The sequence below is a fragment of the Podarcis cretensis genome (assembly GCF_951804945.1).
Source record: "Podarcis cretensis genome assembly, chromosome: 3".
NCBI lineage: Eukaryota > Metazoa > Chordata > Lepidosauria > Squamata > Lacertidae > Podarcis > Podarcis cretensis.
Genome location: NC_137172.1, coordinates 53439635 through 53457094, shown reverse-complemented (window position 1 = coordinate 53457094; position 17460 = coordinate 53439635). Strand labels below are relative to the sequence as shown.

At 44.6% G+C, this 17460-nt stretch overlaps 1 protein-coding gene across 4 annotated transcripts in view; it reads left to right on the top strand.

Annotated features, from left to right (window-relative positions):
• Nucleotides 1-17460, top strand: part of LOC307213777 (uncharacterized protein) — a 93386-nt gene that overhangs the window by 63158 nt on the left and 12768 nt on the right. The window contains exons 2-3 of one of the 4 annotated variants that reach the window (XR_013837675.1): nt 696-784; nt 2752-5348. Coding sequence is in view for 1 of the 4 variants with exons in the window: in XM_079971957.1 (XP_079828083.1) it covers nt 2297-2418; nt 2752-2850 (221 nt within the window). In the remaining 3 variants the exon portion in view is untranslated. Of the gene's footprint in view, nt 1-466; nt 785-2296; nt 2419-2751; nt 5349-17460 lie in introns of those variants that run through there. The other 3 variants (XM_079971957.1, XR_013837674.1, XR_013837676.1) reach the window with 3 other exon arrangements.

The following is a 17460-nucleotide window of genomic DNA, read 5'->3' as shown; positions in this document are numbered from 1 at the left end:
GTACGGGCCAGTCTTGACAGACTCTGGGCTTGTGCGCCCATCTCACTTAAGAGGCCAGGGGCCAGCGCTGTCCGGAGACACTTCCGGGTCACGTGGCCAGCGTGACATCGCTGCTCTGGCAAGCCAGAGCCGCGCACGGAAACGCCGTTTACCTTCCCGCTGGTAAGCGGTCCCTATTTATCTACTTGCACCCGGAGGTGCTTTCGAACTGCTAGGTTGGCAGGCGCTGGGACCGAGCAGCGGGAGCGCACCCCGCCGCAGGGATTCGAACCGCCGACCTTTCGATCGGCAAGCCCTAGGCGCTGAGGCTTTAACCCACAGCGCCACCTGCGTCCCATGGTATTATTATTATTATTAATTTATTTTAGAATGTTTTAGGGTGAATTTAGTCCTAGCGGTAAAGCTGGAATAACTAGGCACCCACCTAGTGAGGGTTCTAACATTATACGAACACAGCTTAGAAGCAAGTCTTACAACCCTGACAGTAATTCCTGGCAATCAAAACCTGAGCCCGAGAAGAATCTAAGGGATATCCAGTGACCCTCAGAGATGTGACATAAATATGCTCCTGTTTACTTCTCTGCTTTCTCTTCTACAAACTCTTCTCTTCTGCTACTTTGTCGCACCTACTGGAAAAGTAAAGCTGAAGAGACTGACAGATTTATTTCTCTTTCATTTAATGGATGTTGAGACAGAGTGACTTCTGCCCCATTGATCCAAAGCAGCTCCTATACTTTCAGAAAGAGAATCACTCGAAGATCCCAAGCATGTCCTTTTTCTTCTGGTAATTTGTTTTTTTTAACCCCCCCCCCCCCATGTTAGCAAACTATACATGAAGTGGAACATGGCAGAATATCCCCAGTGTAAGATAAATTGTGTTGCAAGGCTTGGGACTAATTATCCTCTGCAACATCAGAGCTAGATGGACCAGAAAATAAAATGGTATCTTGTGGCTACAGAGAAAATTTGGCAGCAGCATTCCTCCATACACGATTAGATGGGTATCATGCTTGCTATTGTGGTCCAGCATTCGCTTGCAGGGTCTCTACGGGCTACATTTATTTTGTGTTTGACAAGAACTCTTTGTCTTCTCTGCCGTGTGTATGCTCTATGTATACATTTGCTGGACTTTTCTCTCCGCGGCATTTAAGCTCCCCCCACCCATCCCTGCTGTTGACATGCAAGTGCTTTTATCTGGGCTTGATTAATTAGGAAGCACGCTAGGCTTTAGCACAGTACCCACAATGGCAGCCTAAAGAACTTTCCCAACCACCAGTCGTCAAAGTAAAATGCTAATTACACAAGTGCACAATACAGTAAAGTTCTTTCAGGTGGTGTTTACTAATATAGAAGTGAAAGCTCTCAAGAAACGTGCAAGTAGGTTTTCTATGGAACGCTTAGAGGAGTATATCTGTGGAGCAGAGATGCTGATGCAGCTATTAGGGCTTGGCCCCAGCATTCTTTGGGAGGTCTCAAAGAGGCAAGCATTGCAGTTCTTCATTAGCTTGGGTAAGATTTAAGTCAGAAGAATTTCCAGTTTACCTACTTACTGTGGGCACTCACCTGTCTCGGCAGATAATGGAAGAGTTTACCTATAGATTACTAACTTAACAACTCCCAGATGAGAGCTTCACATGCCCATGGGAACTCACACTGGGATCTTGAGGCTGTCAAGAGCATCAAGGATCAAAGCAAATTGAAAACCTATCACAGTCCTTGTCTTCAACAGCTGCCCACACAAAAATTTATTCTTCAGCCGGGATAAATTTTCATTGGCCACAAAGTTGTCATCTGGTGAAGGTGTAAATTTTTCCTGGATATTATATTTTAATATTTGATTGTCATAATTTCGATGGTGGTGAATCACTCTTTAATACAGTGAACTGTGAAAGCAGCATAAACCTGATTTTAATTAATGCGTTACTATGCATTTTTATATATCTGGGAAACCTGCAAATGAACCCTAATTGCCAAGTGTGGGTAGAATCTGGGGTTGACTTTGGATAGGCTCAGAAACAAGGCAATCTCCTTCTCATTTTTTTTTTTTTTTGAGGGGGCACCTGACATTCTAGTTGAAGGTGTGGGGAAGTCAAAGAGCCAACCTGGATTTCACTCCTCTTCTTTTGGGGGTGGGTGGGTAGGGAAAAGCTATAATCCATATAAGGGACACAATTGTGGCATTTGGGCCTCAGTCTAAACTGAATGGTGAATTGTTATGAAACACACATTTTGAATTTGAGGAATATTTCATGAGTCTTTTGCAATGAAAATTGTTTTACTTTCATTATTTGTACAGCACATTATCTGCCACCCCAAGTCTGTTTCACCCAACAATCACATGTAGAATTGGGTGAAGGAAGAGGAATTGGGATCTTTCCCACTGGACCTGCCTTTCCCTGCCTTGCATGGATCCTTAAGGTTGGATCTTAAAATAAGGGCAAATCTTTCTTTCTTTCTTTCTTTCTTTCTTTCTTTCTTTCTTTCTTTCTTCTTCTTTCTTTCTTTTTGGAAATGCATTCTTCAAGGCATTACACTCTGTTTAAAACCACCTAATCTTTTATTAATGTACATGGTCCTATAAAGTAACTTCAGACTTCAGTAAGTAGATTCATATGCAGTGCAGTATTTTAACTAACTGCGGAATGCGCTCGCATATCCCTGAGCAAAAGGGACATGCTTGGGGGAGTGTGAAACGGGCCCCGTGGAGCTCAAATCGTAATCCTCTCTCCGCTCTCCCTTCGGTTTCTCCAGGCGATGCAGCTGAGGAAGCTTGAAGAACAGCCTCGCAACATCCGAAGAAGCCTGAACTTTCAAGTCGGCACTGCAAAAATATGCAGGTGGCATTCATAAATTAGAATTTTCTAAACAGGGCCCTTGGAACTTGAGCAGTCATACATTGCAGTCACAAAGCTGTGAATTTTCTGATTTTTGTCACACTCTGATAAGATTAACGCCGCCGTCCCTCCTCCCCCCTTGCACACACCACAGTTAAATTCACTCCTGCTGGTGGAATTGCAGAAGTAATTTCTCTGACAATAGAAATCTAAAACTTTTGAGATTTTCTGCCCATTGGGACGGAATGCAATTTATCAATTCCTATTAACTCCAGTCACCAATAAGAGATGCCTTTATTTTCCTCTTAGGGAGTATAAAGTGCACACCACCTATATTTTATGCGCTAGCGTGAATTTCTCCATTCAAATGGCAAAAGCACCTTGTTTCTGAAACCTCCCCTGAAAGAGAGAAGCATCACTTTTAGTAGCACTTCTTATTTGCTGTGCGGCTCTCACAAGCAGAATTATGAAGTGTGTGAAGTCTGCTTACATTTGACTGTGCTGAGTCCATGGGCACTTTGGGCTTTTCCGGCCCCTCTCAGTTTTGTATAGACATTTTTTCTCAGCACCAATTTTTCTCAGACTATGGCTGCAATCCTTGTGTACTTACTTGGGAGAAGGTACCATCAAATATAGCGGGACTTACTTCTGAGGAAAAATGCACAGGATTGTGCTGTATGGCTGTAATGCTCCACTTGCTTAGGAGCATATCCTTTATATTGATAGACAAGACTGAGCTAGATGGACCAGTAGTCTGCTAGCTCAGTCTGGTCTACACTGAATGGCAGTGGCTCTCCAGGGTTCAGGCTGGGGACACTCCTAGCCCTACTTGCAGGTGCTGGGAATTGAACTTGGGACCTTCTGCATGCAAAGTGGATGCTCTGGCACTGAGCTATGGCCCTAGTGTGATTTCTGTCTAAGAAAACATGTCCAGGCTTGGGCTGCTCATGGAACTACAGTGAAGCTGTTCCCAAGTGAGTGTTTTCATACTACACTTGCATCTTTTCTGTCTGTGGCGCAACCTCTATAAAGGATGCTTCATACATCAGACAGGGGCAACCAGAAGTGGTTCCTGATGGGTGTTTATTATGAGATTGGTGCTGCTCGTGCATGCAAGGTTTTCACAGCAGCCACACAACGCCACACTGGCACCCAAATGCCAGGCCGCCTTTCTCCCTGTTTAATCTGGATTTACCCTTTTGGCAAACAAACACAAATAAGTTAAAAAACAATGCTCTTGCCAACAATCTGTTTCCAGTTTGTGAACAGGCTGCTTGCAATGTTAAGCCCTAAGCAGAGAGGACCTGCTGCTCTGCAGATGAGGGCCAAGTTACATGTTACAAAGGAGATACTTGACTGGATATCCTGTCACATTTTGCTTGTCTGGAAAGCAGGTTCCAACAATTTGGTTCAGGGACATGATGCAGAGGGGATTTAATCCTTTCTTCCATACTTCAATGCAAATCCCCCTTTCCCGTGCAGCTAATAGCAACTGCAGGTGGTGGTGAGAGTGTTGTATTGGGAATGGGCATAGGAGGAAATGGGTTCAACCAGTTACACATTGCCAAAAATGTGGAAGTGCAACACACACACACACACACACACACACACACACGCATACACACACACACACACACACACACACACACACACTGTGGGTTAATGGAAACATGGATTGTCATAAAATGTGCATATGCTAATTTATATATCTATAGGTGCTAATGTATAATTTTTTTTAAAAAAAAATAGCATTACCACAGATTTCATCACAGTAGGGAAGACTGTGACCAAGTGACCTGTGTGCCTGCTGAGACTCCTGTCAAGAGCAACTTCAAGGTCCCTGCTTTCTCTTCTTGGGATTCTTTCTCTCTCAACTACAGTGGTATCTTGAGTTAAGAACTTAATTCGTTCTGGAGGTCTGTTCTTAACCTGAAACTGTCCTTAACCTGAGGTACCACTTTAGCTAATGGGGCCTCCCACTGCCGCTGGGCTGCCACCATGCGATTTCTGTTCTCATCCTGAAGCAAAGTTCTTAACCTGAGGTACTATTTCTGGGTTAGCGTAGTCTGTAACCTGAAGCATCTGTAACCCGAGGTACCACTGTAGACTTTAAACTCTTCCGACATAAGACTGTCCTCTGTCAGGCCTTCAAATTGAGGACTGTGAATTAGAATGCATGACCACTCCATCCTCTTTCCATACCATAGGTAAAGGTAAAGGTACCCCTGCCCGTACGGGCCAGTCTTGACAGACTCTGGGGTTGTGCGCCCATCTCACTTAAGAGGCCAGGGGCCAGCGCTGTCCGGAGACACTTCCGGGTCACGTGGCCAGCGTGACATCGCTGCTCTGGCGAGCCAGAGCCGCACACGGAAACGCCGTTTACCTTCCCGCTGGTAAGCGGTCCCTATTTATCTACTTGCACCCGGGGGTGCTTTCGAGCTGCTAGGTTGGCAGGCGCTGGGACCGAGCAGCGGGAGCGCACCCCGCCGCAGGGATTCGAACCACCGACCTTTCGATCGGCAAGCCCTAGGCGCTGAGGCTTTAACCCACAGCGCCACCTGCGTCCCTTCCATACCATAACCTAGTCCAAATCCTGCTCTTAGCAAAAGAGAGACACAGGTCCATTTATGGATCTCCTCTGTAAGGTGCAGTTTGAATCTGAGTGTTCTGAGAAGGAGAGTTTGGTCTTACAGCCTGTTCCTACACAGGTCTGCTCAGAGGTAAGATTGAAACGAGTTTAATGTGACTTGTCAACTTGTAAATAGATTTAGGATCCTAGTCTGGGTGTGTGCTAAAAAAATGCGGCTGGAATGAATCCCACACACTTTCCTTGCTTACCTTTCTCCCTCTTACTTTGCACATCAGAAGAAAGAAACATCACCAAAACGATAACCAGGGCTTTCAGCTTTTCCCCAACCTGGTGCCCTCCAGATGATGAGCTACAACTCCCAGCATCACTCCCCACTGCTCGTGTCTGCGGCAGATTCTAAAACATTCTTTTATGGGTCAGAGGCACATAAAGAATTAGGGATGCAGTCCAAAGTTAATGGGAAAAAATGATGAAAACATAGCATTATAAAAGGAATTATAATAGACAACATTGCCTTCTTTGAAAAAAGTTGGGAAATCAGTAGATCGGAAAGACAGGAGTAAAATGCAGGACAATTTTTGCTATTAGTGAAGTATTTGAAAGAATGCCTCTTACTTCTGATATTCATTCTTAATGACCTGGTTACAAACAGTGTCACATGGCTGGAAGAAGGCTAAATAGATGGCAACAATTTGTTGTGATCTATTGAGTCCTGGGGAGGCACCCAAGTGGGGTGTTGCAGACACTAGAAGTCTTGGTTTTATTTATCTTTCCTAATGTCTTGGAACGAAGAAAGGAAAACATCCCATTAATTAAAATTGTGCATATTAAATTGGGAGGTGTAGCAGAAAATAGACTAATCACTTAGTCATTTATAGGGTGTCCCGAGCTCATATAATTTACTATGCACCAATTAAATGTGAAATAAATCCTGACTCATAGCAAATTTTATTCACTGGCTTGATATTTAGAGCCACAGTTTATTTCCTCCCAGTGCTGTATAGCTGCCACGTGAACTGGGCACCCACCCACTTTTCATTTAAATCAAGAACGTTAAGTTCTGAAAAATGTCTGCCTATTAAGAAATACACAGACAAAGTTGAGAGATTTGGAACTAGGAGTTCAGAGTTCATTTATGAAGAAAGAATTAACAATGCGGCGAAACTACAGGGATGCCACAATTGCTGAGCCTCTTAGAAGCAGGGAGAGACCCTTGAACATAATCATCACCATCATCATCATCATCATCATCATCATCATCATCATAAATTATTTGTACCCCGCCCATCTGGCTGGGTTTCCCCAGCCACTCTGGGTGGCTTCCAACAAAGATTAAAAATGCATCAAAATAGGAATGGCATAATTCTAATGTTGAAATGGGGTCTCCTGGTCATGGTATTCCCTGAAGCTTTTTGTGTGGCAAAGGGATTGTGGCTTCACTGCCATGCAAAAGACCCTCAGACACCCAAAGTGGGGTTGTCATGGGGTTGGGACAACACAGCAATCTAATTACATCTTGCCCAGTTACTTCACTTTGGGGAGTGAAATGGTCTAACCTGCACTTGTTCGATCCAGCTGCCTGCCCACAGTGGCGGCCCCTGGATCTATCTGTCCAGGAAGACCAAGCAATGATAAATGGGCTACTGGGAAGAAGGAAGAAGAATCCCCCCCACCTTGAAGATACAGTATATTTTGTAGGAGGCCATCAGATAGCTATGAAATGGCCATTACTCAAGTAATATAGATGAATTCACAATTTAATCTAGAGACCTCATAAAATGCCCTTTTTTTGGGGGGGGGGGGGAAACCCCAAAACAACAACCACCCAATTCCATGATTGTCTTGCTTATTCTTCACCAGACATCCCTACTGATGTTGGCTGGATATAGTCTCCTTACAAAAAAATGTCCATTGGGGTAATAAAGTATCATATTGAAAGCACTATAAATCCTCTGCCGTTTCCACAGACAGTTTTGTAAGCAGACCGTTCCAAAAGCTGCCTCACCAGAGCTCTAGTAAATCAGGAGCCATCTGGTGTGTTTGCATTAATTCATCCACATTGCCTGTTACTCTTGCGCAAAATGCCAAAGGAAACCTGAGTTTGATGCAATTAGAATCAGCTGCAATCTTCACTTATTGGGAAATTACCACTCCCACAAATCCAGCAGGTAACTGAGATGTGCTCCACAGAGAGTCAGGAAGCACAATTTTGCATTTGGGAACATGGGAAACATTTCAGTTGCTTCACTGTAATGAGTCTGTGTGGTCTTGGCATTTGTATACAGACTGTAAGTTCATGGAAGATAAAACTAACAATGGCTACTACCTGTGATGGTTATTCTGCTTCCATGGTCAGAGACAGGAATGCTTCTGAAGACCAGCTGGTGGAAATTGCAGGAAGGGAGAATGTTCCCGTGCTCCGGTCCCACAGGGTTTCCCACATGCTGACCATTGTGAGAAAAGGATGCTAGACTAGACTGGCCTGAACCAGCAGACTCTTCTTATGTTCTTATGTTTCCTTGTGAACACTTCCAATCCGATGTAGATTTCAATCCCTTCCTATTCTCAAATCTCAGGCTGGCTGTTTTTTTTCTTAGGCTCCATTTTAATGACGGGGGAAATGAGCCTGACAAACTGGGATTTGCAAAAGCTTGTTCAAGGACCTCACAGATTGTGACCCAGGCTTCACAAAAGTGTCTCAAATATGGAGGCACGTTTTATGGATGGGGCAGGAGGGGCTTAACTCCAGTGACTCCAAGGGGAAGCCTACCTCAATCATACACTGTTGTACCTTGGTTTTTGAACGCCTTGTGACTCGAACGTTTTGGCTCCCGAACTCTGCAAACCCGGAAGTGTTTGTGAACTTTTTTGGAAAGCCGAAGGTTCGATGCAGTGTCCGTGGCGTCTGATTGAGTGCAAGAAGTTGTGCCTTGGTTTTTGAACGTTTTTGGAAGTTGAACGGACTTCCGGAATGGATTCTGTTTCAGAACCAAGGTACTACTGTATGCTTAAGTCAAGGAAAAAGCAGATTAGGGGCCTTTCTCTCCCCCTCCTCTCTCTCTCTCTCTCTCTCTCTCTCTCTCTCTCTGTCTCTCTCTCTCTCTCACACACACACAGAAATCTAAGAGCTCTGTGAGTGATCCCATGCCCATGAGGACAGTTTGTATACACCATACAGTTGCATGAGCAGATCGATCAATCAGTTTATTTATGGTCATAGACCAGCAGTTTAAAAATGGTTAAAAATACAATAATTATAACAACAAGATACAATAGTTATAAGAACAAGCCAGAATAAAAGCAAGGAGACAAGAGTCACTAACCAGCTAGAATTTTGGCTGAGCAGATCTTTCTCCATACGTTTGGAAGGGTGCCACTCAAATAACATAGACTTGTGCAACTGGCCCCATTGTCTAATTCCAGGGCTGGCCCTACAATGAGGCAGAGTAAAGCAGCTGCCTCAGGTGGCAGATGCTGAGGTGTGGGGGAGGGGACAGAGCTGTGCCCTGTATCTAGCCTGCCGCCGTTAAGTGCAGTGGAAGATACTGTGCTTGCAGAAATACTGGAGTAGGATTCAACAACCAGTCAGACTGGTTTTGCCTATGTGCCTTGAGGGAAGTTTCATCTTCTCCTTTACCTCAGGCAGCAAAATGTACTGAGCTTCTCATTTAATTCACACATGGACTCGTGCCAAAGGGAAACAATTTCCACATCACAGGGTGTTTATCTATATCTATATCTATCCATCTATGAATGGGCCAACATTGTTACCGTAAGTGACACTACAGCACATTTTTTTGGTACATAAAACGGGGGGTGCCCTTTGCATGGACACATGCAGCCCCTGGATCTGGAGCGGCTCCATCAACATAGGCTTGGCTTCGCCTTCCCTCAGGTGGGATACCTGGAGGTCTCCGCCTACCCCAGTCAGTTGTCCAATCCCACCTGGGGGATGCGTTGCCAAGGGGGGGGGAGGGATTACCTGCCCACACAATAGAGGGAGGATCTTACCTGGGAATCCTCACTTGGCTCCAGAGCTTCTCCCACCCTACCCACCCTCAATTAATGTCTTATTTTGCAGGTTAACTTCTTCACAGGTATGCGGGCGCTGCTACATCAAGGTCGCTGTTAAAGGGCCGGAAAGGAATTCCCCTACATTGGCAGGTTTTGCCTTTCCCGTAGCAAAACGTCACAACTTTGACGGTATCAGGCCTTGGGCGGAATCCTTTAGTCTATCTTCCTCTTTGCAGCGGCGATATCAGGGTTCCCCGTTAAAGGGGTTTCTGAAGGAAGGCTTTGACCGTACGTCGAGAGGTCGTCATTGCTCTCCCCTGCGGCAGCGGCATAACGGGGACGGCTATCTCTCCTTGAACATATGTTCTCCAGAGCCGGCCCATCTCTCCCCCGCCCCACACACTTGGATAACCCTGATGTTCCCTAGGTCCCCAGCTGGGGACTGGGGAGGGATAACGCCCAATGCCTGAGCCAAGGTCTACCCACATCTGAAATTTAATAAAGTTGTGGCCAATTTAATCCCATAGCACGTTGTCTTGAGTCATTATTCCACATGACGGGGGGGGGGGATCTGGGGGACTCCGCCTGTCCACGCAATGCCACTTTCTTATTTTTCTTGGTTTGCTGTCTTTTGTTTTGGCAAGCGGAGCCAGGAAAGTGCCCGCAATGACAACACAGATGTATGCTTTTGAAACGAAATGCTCCTGCCTTCCTCCCCTCCTCCATTGAGGGTTCTGCTGCACCTTTGTCTCCCTGCTGCTGCACAAACCACATTGCCTAACGCCCTTCATGGTACCTGGAGTGAAACCTCTCACGTAAAGTTTAGGTAGGTTATGATGATTAAACGCTGCTTAAAGATAAGATCTCTTGCTTCTTTCTTGGGCAAACCTCCCACTGACATAGGACCTGTGAGAGAAAAGATGTAGCTAATTGTAAGACAATTCCTTTGAAGTTCTGCGAGTGCCAGTAACTTCAGTAAAAGATTTATAAGGGGCTATTGGGAAGGGGGTGGGCAACCTTTCTAAAGTCCAAGCTACTGAACTGGCAGGTTGTTCGTTTTGACCTGACAGGCCGGTCAGGTGAGGCTGTCAGTTCTTTGAAGTATCTGTGTCTGTAAATAAGACATGAGTCCAAAGCAAGGGAGTTCTGAGCAGCTCTTTTGCAGCTGCTCTGCTGAAACTCACAGTGTGGGAAAGATTTACAAAGAGCAGAAATTTGCCTGAAGTTAGCTTCAGGCACAATGGAACGGTAGCTGTACCTGTTTCTACCAGCAAGACAGTGGCACCATACAGACAGATTATTGAACATGCTCAAGGTAGGGCCAGCTGTTTCAGAGTTAAAATTAGGAAATGTTAAGCAAAATGCTGTTGCATAAGAACTGGGTTCAAAACAAAACAGATTGGGCTTCTGTAGCTGCCCATTCAACCATAGATGCGGTGGACACATCCGTTAATTGCAGTTTCTCTCTGTTTCTCATTTTCCCCCACTCATAAACTCAGTTTGCAACATTCCTTCAGAATTTTGCAAATTTTAAAAAAGCCCTCACAAATTTTTGCAAGCATTTTTAGTGCACATTTCTGCTTAATGTACACATTTTTGCATGCAATTTTACCCAATATGCACACTTTTGCAAGCAGTTTCCCACACCACAATGCAATTCATACAGTATGTAATTTTTACATACATGTACATTTTCTTCTAAGTATTTTTATACACATTATCTGGTTGAAGAATTGCACTACAAAAATTAAGAGAAGTGCACATTTTGCAGGATAACTATGCTTTGGTTTGTCTATTGTTCTGGGAAGTGCAAACCAGGTAGCTTTGTATTAAAATGCAAACCAAACTGAATTTCTCCCTTACTACTAACCATAAGCATCGTGCAGCCTTATCAATGTGTTAGGTTTCCCTTTCCCAGGATGCTTCTATAGCAGCAATCCCAGGGCTGGTGTTGGGTGGGGGCCATTGAGGTGGAACCTGACTAGTGACATCAGAGTCAACAAATTCTAGTTTTGTCCTCATCTTCCTCCCTGCTCAGTTCTGCAAGTGCAGTGCTGAAGAGGAGGAAGTTGGCACTCAGTGCCACAGTCTAGATTGGCTGTAAGGGCTTTAGAAAGAAAGAGGAAATAAAACTTAGAATCATAGAATCATAGAGTTGGAAGAGACCACAAGGGCCATCGGGCCATCGAGTCCAACCCCCTGCCAAGCAGGAAACACCATCAGAGCACTCCTGACATATGGTTGTCAAGCCTCTGCTTAAAGACCTCCAAAGAAGGAGACTCCACCACACTCCTTGGCAGCAAATTCCACTGTCGAACAGCTCTTACTGTCAGGTATCAGTCTGATATCAAAATGCCATTATACAAATCTATGGTTTGTAACCACATTTGGATTACTATGTACAGTTCTGGTCATCTCATCTGAAAAAGAATATTGTAGAGTTTGAAAAGGCTCAGAGGAGAACAACCAAGTCTCCTTTCCAAATCATGGATATGGACCACAGCCAGTGCTATTTTTCTAGAAAAAGAGGTGCCGGAACTCACCATAAATGCCTCCCTTGTTCTCTTATACAGTGGAACCTTGGTTCTCAAATAACTTAATTCTCAAACGCCGAAAACCCGGAAGTAAGTCTTTTGGTTTTGGGACATTTCGGAAGTCAAACTGACTTCCGTAACAGATTAAGTTTGGCACTTTTGTTTTTGCTATTTATTTTGCATTTTTGTTTTTGAGGCTTTTTCAGTTCATTTGTTTTTGTGACTGTGTGGAGCCCAGTTCAGCTAGTGATTGATTGATTGATTGTGTGACTGTGGAAATGGATAAAAGCCCCCCATCCAAACAATGACTATCATCAGTGCACGTGAGGAAAAAAAAATAATTTGAATTATTTCATCTACAATATTGTCTTATTTATTTTATAGTACAGTACATTGATTATTGCTTTCATTTTTTGGCTCAATGTTCTTGTTTGATAGTAAAATTCATGTTAAATTGCTGTTCTAGGGGTTGTTTTTAAAAGTCTGGAACGGGTTAATACGTTTTGCATTACTTTCTATGGGAAAGTGCGCCTTGGTTTTGAAACACTTTGGTTTTGGAATGGACTTCCAGAACGAATTAAATCTGAGAACCAAGGTACCACTGTAATGGCAAATGCCACCCAGTGAGTTCCGACTGATAAAACACCCTGACCACAGCAGAGATGGTAGGGGAAGGCAGTCTCTGGACCTCACAGGTGCTCATTAGAGCAGTTGCCCCTTGTTCTGGTACTGAGATACAATGGTGTGGAGACCTTTTGTATGTCTCATGCAACTGTGAGTTTCCCACCTGACAAGAGAAGAAGAGAAGCTGGTTAGCTTGCTTGATCAGCATTTAAAGCAAGTTGTTTGGAAGGTAGGGTTGCATTCAGATTGTAATAAATAATGTTGTGGTATGTTAGAACAGCAAAGGCACACAGGAAAGTGACTGCTCCTAAGCTCTGTCATTCTATGCCTTCAAAAGCTGAAACAAAAGAAAATCAGAAGCCCCAATGTAATTTGTGCGACCCACAATTTTTTTTTCTTCAGGCTAGCACAATGACAAATCCACACCATTAATGTCATATTTAAATTGCTTCAAAATTTATTTGAAAGGTATCTCCTGTTGGACAACCAAAGGCACTGCTTAACGTCTTGGCCTGTAACATGAATTGACTCAGGACATAAATATTTTGCCATTCATCTTTTCACTTGCTCCTGGATTATACCATAAATTGTGATCCCTGGGTTAATAATACATATAAAATCCTCATTTTTTTGCCCTTCAGTGCGCTTTTCCCTGAGTTGAGAGAGAGCGATCAAGGCCTCCCAAAATAAGGCCAAATTTGAGCCAGAGTTCACCAAGGCCCCTCTACATAGTCTTGCTTCAAAACTAGCAGATTTGCTTCAAAACTAGCAGATTTGATGCAGCTTAACTAATTCCCCCCTTCAAAGAAAGATTCTACCCTGCCAAACATTTCCACTGTTCCAGTACTCTTCTTTCCTTGTTTTTGTTCTCCAGCTGCTGCTTCTCAGTGCCATTTTGCCACCCTACCCTCAGTATCTCTGGCATTTGCCAGTGCTTGCCATTTAATGTAATTGGCTGGGCAATGCATGCTCAGAATCCCCCACCACACACACATATTTTCAGGCTTGGAAATATAGTTTTGGGTAGCTCCAATGCTTGCCTCAAATACAATATGAGTGTTAAAACTCCAAAACTTCTGCAGCTTGTGAATCTGAGCCAGAGAAGAACTTTTTTTGCTTTTTCTCTGATATCCACCCAGTTCTTACACACCCATCCATTCCTCCATGTGATCCTACCCTTTTCCATTAGCATGGAATAGGGGTGTGTGTGTGTGCTGAGGGACATGGGCAAGCAGGTATGTCAGGTGTGTAGCCTGCAGGCACAGTCCTATTTCCCCATAAATGTGATCTGTGCAGATTGGGGGAGGGGAGAGGAAGAATATGCATTCTCCTTTGATGTCCTGGTAAGTACCTTTGCATCCACATGACTGTTGCTTCCCCTTTCGTAATGCAACATGCTGCAAGAGATGCCTTCCTTTAAAAGTTCTGGAGCGAGTCTAATAACAAACAAGTATAGCAGCTGAAAATTCCAGCTTTCTGGGCACGGTGGATTAGAACCAGGTATAGGAATCGATCCGCTAATAGCAGCAGCTTCAACTCTACATAAATCAAGGGGGAAAGCAGGATTGTGAGACTTTGGGAAGCAAGATCGAAAAAGCATTGCCTCATCGTTGTCAGCACTGATGGCAGCTTTAGAAGACAACTGGCCCCCAAAGTGTCGTGAAGCAGTTGGGCAATATACACATCAATCCAAATTCTTTACAAGGGATTCACAAGAATGGGGGCTGGCTCTTGCCTAGCAGCTGTCTGCTTAGATTTTCACAATGCTGTATTTTCTGTGCGCCATTTTCTCCTGTCTACAGGATGGCTTAGAGAAACCTCTGTGGTACAGTTCTTACTTCTACAACTACGTAGGATCTATAAGTGAAGGAGAGAGCAGGACTGCAGCAGCAGGTGGTGTCCACAACCTTTATAAGTTCATAAGCCAATTACACTGAAACATAGGCAGCAATGCTTTTGAATACCAGTTCCTCGAATCCACAGAAGGGGAGAGTACTAGTCCTGCCAGAGGGCTTTTTGTGGGATATGTATGGCTGATATGATTGCAGAAATGGCTACTGGTTGCTGTGGGCTATGTCCTCAGGAGAGGCATCCAGAATTGTAATCATTACTGAGAGAAGCGGTCCAAATATGTTGTTTTTCTTGCAAAACAGAAAAGTTTAGCACCCATGGAGAGACAGTTATGTTTCTTCAGTTCATGTAGAGTTTCAGTAGAGTAATAGCTTCAAACGCTTGAAACAATATATAAGGGTTAAAGTAAAATGGACGAGTTAAAGTAAAACAGGCCATTAAGTGAAATGCGTGGGGCAGAGCAGGGGAAGAGATGACCTTTCAAGCAGTCATTGAAATTCAACTGTGCCCATTATTATGCAAACAGTCTAAGAACTGCTCTCAGGCTTGGTCTGAATTGCAAATAGATTTTTAAAAACTGCAGGCAGTCCCAAGGTTAGCAGGTTGGGGTATGTGAACCCCGCTTCTCAGATCCTGGATCCAAGTGATGTTCTTCTGCAGCCCTTCCAAAGTTTGGTAAATAACTGGGTGTGGCCTCTCAGTTGTACTACTTAACAGTGTTTGGCTGAAATCTGTAACACTTGTTCGGGTCTTGTGTCTAAAGAGGGAATTAGAAAGTAGTAGTCGGAAAAAAGGTCCGTATATTTAAAGCTATGGTTTTTCCAGTAGTGATGTATGGAAGTGAGAGCTGGAGCATAAAGAAGGCTGATCACTGAAGAATCGATGCTTTTGAATTATGGTGCTGGAGGAGACTCTTGAGAGTCCCATGGACTGCAAGAAGATCAAACCTATCCATTCTTAAGGAAATCAGCCCTGAGTGCTCACTGGAAGGACAGATCGTGAAGCTGAGGCTCCAATACTTTGGCCACCTCATGAGAAGAGAAGACTCCCTGGAAAAGACCCTGATGTTGGAAAAGATGGAGGGCACAAGGAGAAGGGGACAACAGAGGACGAGATGGTTGGACAGTGTTCTCGAAGCTACAAACATGAGTCTGACGAAACTGCGGGAGGCAGTGGAAGACAGGAGTGCCTGGCGTGCTCTGGTCCATGGGGTCACGAAGAGTTGGACACGACTAAACAACTAAACAACAACAACAATTTTCATCAGAGAAATGTTGGAGGGTGTGTAGAAAGAGGATGCCTTTGTTGTTTGGACCAGAAGTGTGCAGGATCCACTGGAATATCTCTGGCTGGTTTGCAGAAATCTCTCCCAAAGAAGGCAGTGATAGCCACCACCTTTTTTGTTTCAGTCCTTTTTTTCTTTAAAAAAATGTTTAGGGGTACTCTCATTTTCCTACTCATATTGAAATACTGCCCCTCAATGAGGACAACTTAGATTCACAAAATGTTTAGGGGTATGCGTCCCCCTCGTAGCTGTCAACTTTTCCCTTTTCTTGCGAGGAATCCTATTCGGAATAAGGGAATTTCTCTTTTTAAAAAAAGAGAAACATTGACAGCTATGGTCTCCCTGCGTCCCCCCCGAGAAAAGCACTAGTTGGTTTTAAAAGAAAACAAAGTCACGGTGGACAAGGCTATCAACAGTGAAGCTACCAACATGAGTCTGACCAAACTGCGGGAGGCAGTGGAAGACAGGCGTGCCTGGCGTGCTCTGGTCCATGGGGTCACAAAGAGTCGGACACAACTAAACGACTAAACAACAACAAGTCAGAAATGGGGGAGGGCACTCTCCCTTGCTCCCCATGTTTCTGTCTGCTCTACCCCCAACTTTCCTGTTTTGAGAGAGAAGATCTGAATTGAGAGAGATCTTTTTTTAAGTGCACTTGTCTGAAGACACTTAGAAGTCTTCTGACAAGTGGGAAGCCTGCACCCTCAGGATTCCTGATTGCAAGGAGACTTCTCTGCATTTCAAAGCCACCTTTAGACTTCCCACGCGACTTGAGAAAGTCAGGGATGGAGCAGGTTGGGCCTGCACACACAAGGACAGTTGGACGGCAGCATGGGGCTGCACTCTTCACCTGACCTTCTGGCTGCTGCTGCTGCATATAGCCATGGAGAGGGGGGGGGGCAAGGTCATTGTGGTACAAATCCACCAGTGGAGCCATACTGGCATTCCTGACAGTGCTTTTGAATTGTGCCAACCTCACCTGCTTTCTCTTATTGGGCACATTACATGAAGAGGGTTTTCATCTCTTTAGAAACCGTGAGGGGATTTGCATTAAGTTATCAGGACCATCAAACACTTGAGATAAAGGCAGCTTCAGATAATTTGGGGGAAAATTTGAATATGGGTTGTATGAATATCTATAAGCACCTTGTTCTTTTGTCCCCAAAGTTGAACTCTCATCCCCCAGGAATATTTCTTTTAGTTACTTAGGGTTACTCATCCCCCTTTCTGAGCTTGTCCTTTAAGGCCACAGTGAACATGGCAAAATAAGTGAATGCCTGTCTGGGGAAAGTCATAGATTTAACCTATTAATTATTACTTCAAACTATAATTTCAGACTGAATGCAAGAATCTCATTTAGAAAGGCGGTCAGCATAAAGGTAAAGGTAAAGGTACCCCTGCCCATACGGGCCAGTCTTGACAGACTCTGGGGTTGTGCGCCCATCTCACTTAAGAGGCCAGGGGCCAGCGCTGTCCGGAGACACTTCCGGGTCACGTGGCCAGCGTGACATCGCTGCTCTGGCGAGCCAGAGCCGCACACGGAAACGCCGTTTACCTTCCCGCTGGTAAGCGGTCCCTATTTATCTACTTGCACCTGGAGGTGCTTTCGAACTGCTAGGTTGGCAGGCGCTGGGACCGAGCAGCGGGAGCGCACCCTGCCGCAGGGATTCGAACCGCCAACCTTTCGATCAGCAAGTCCTAGGCGCTGAGGCTTTAACCCACAGCGCC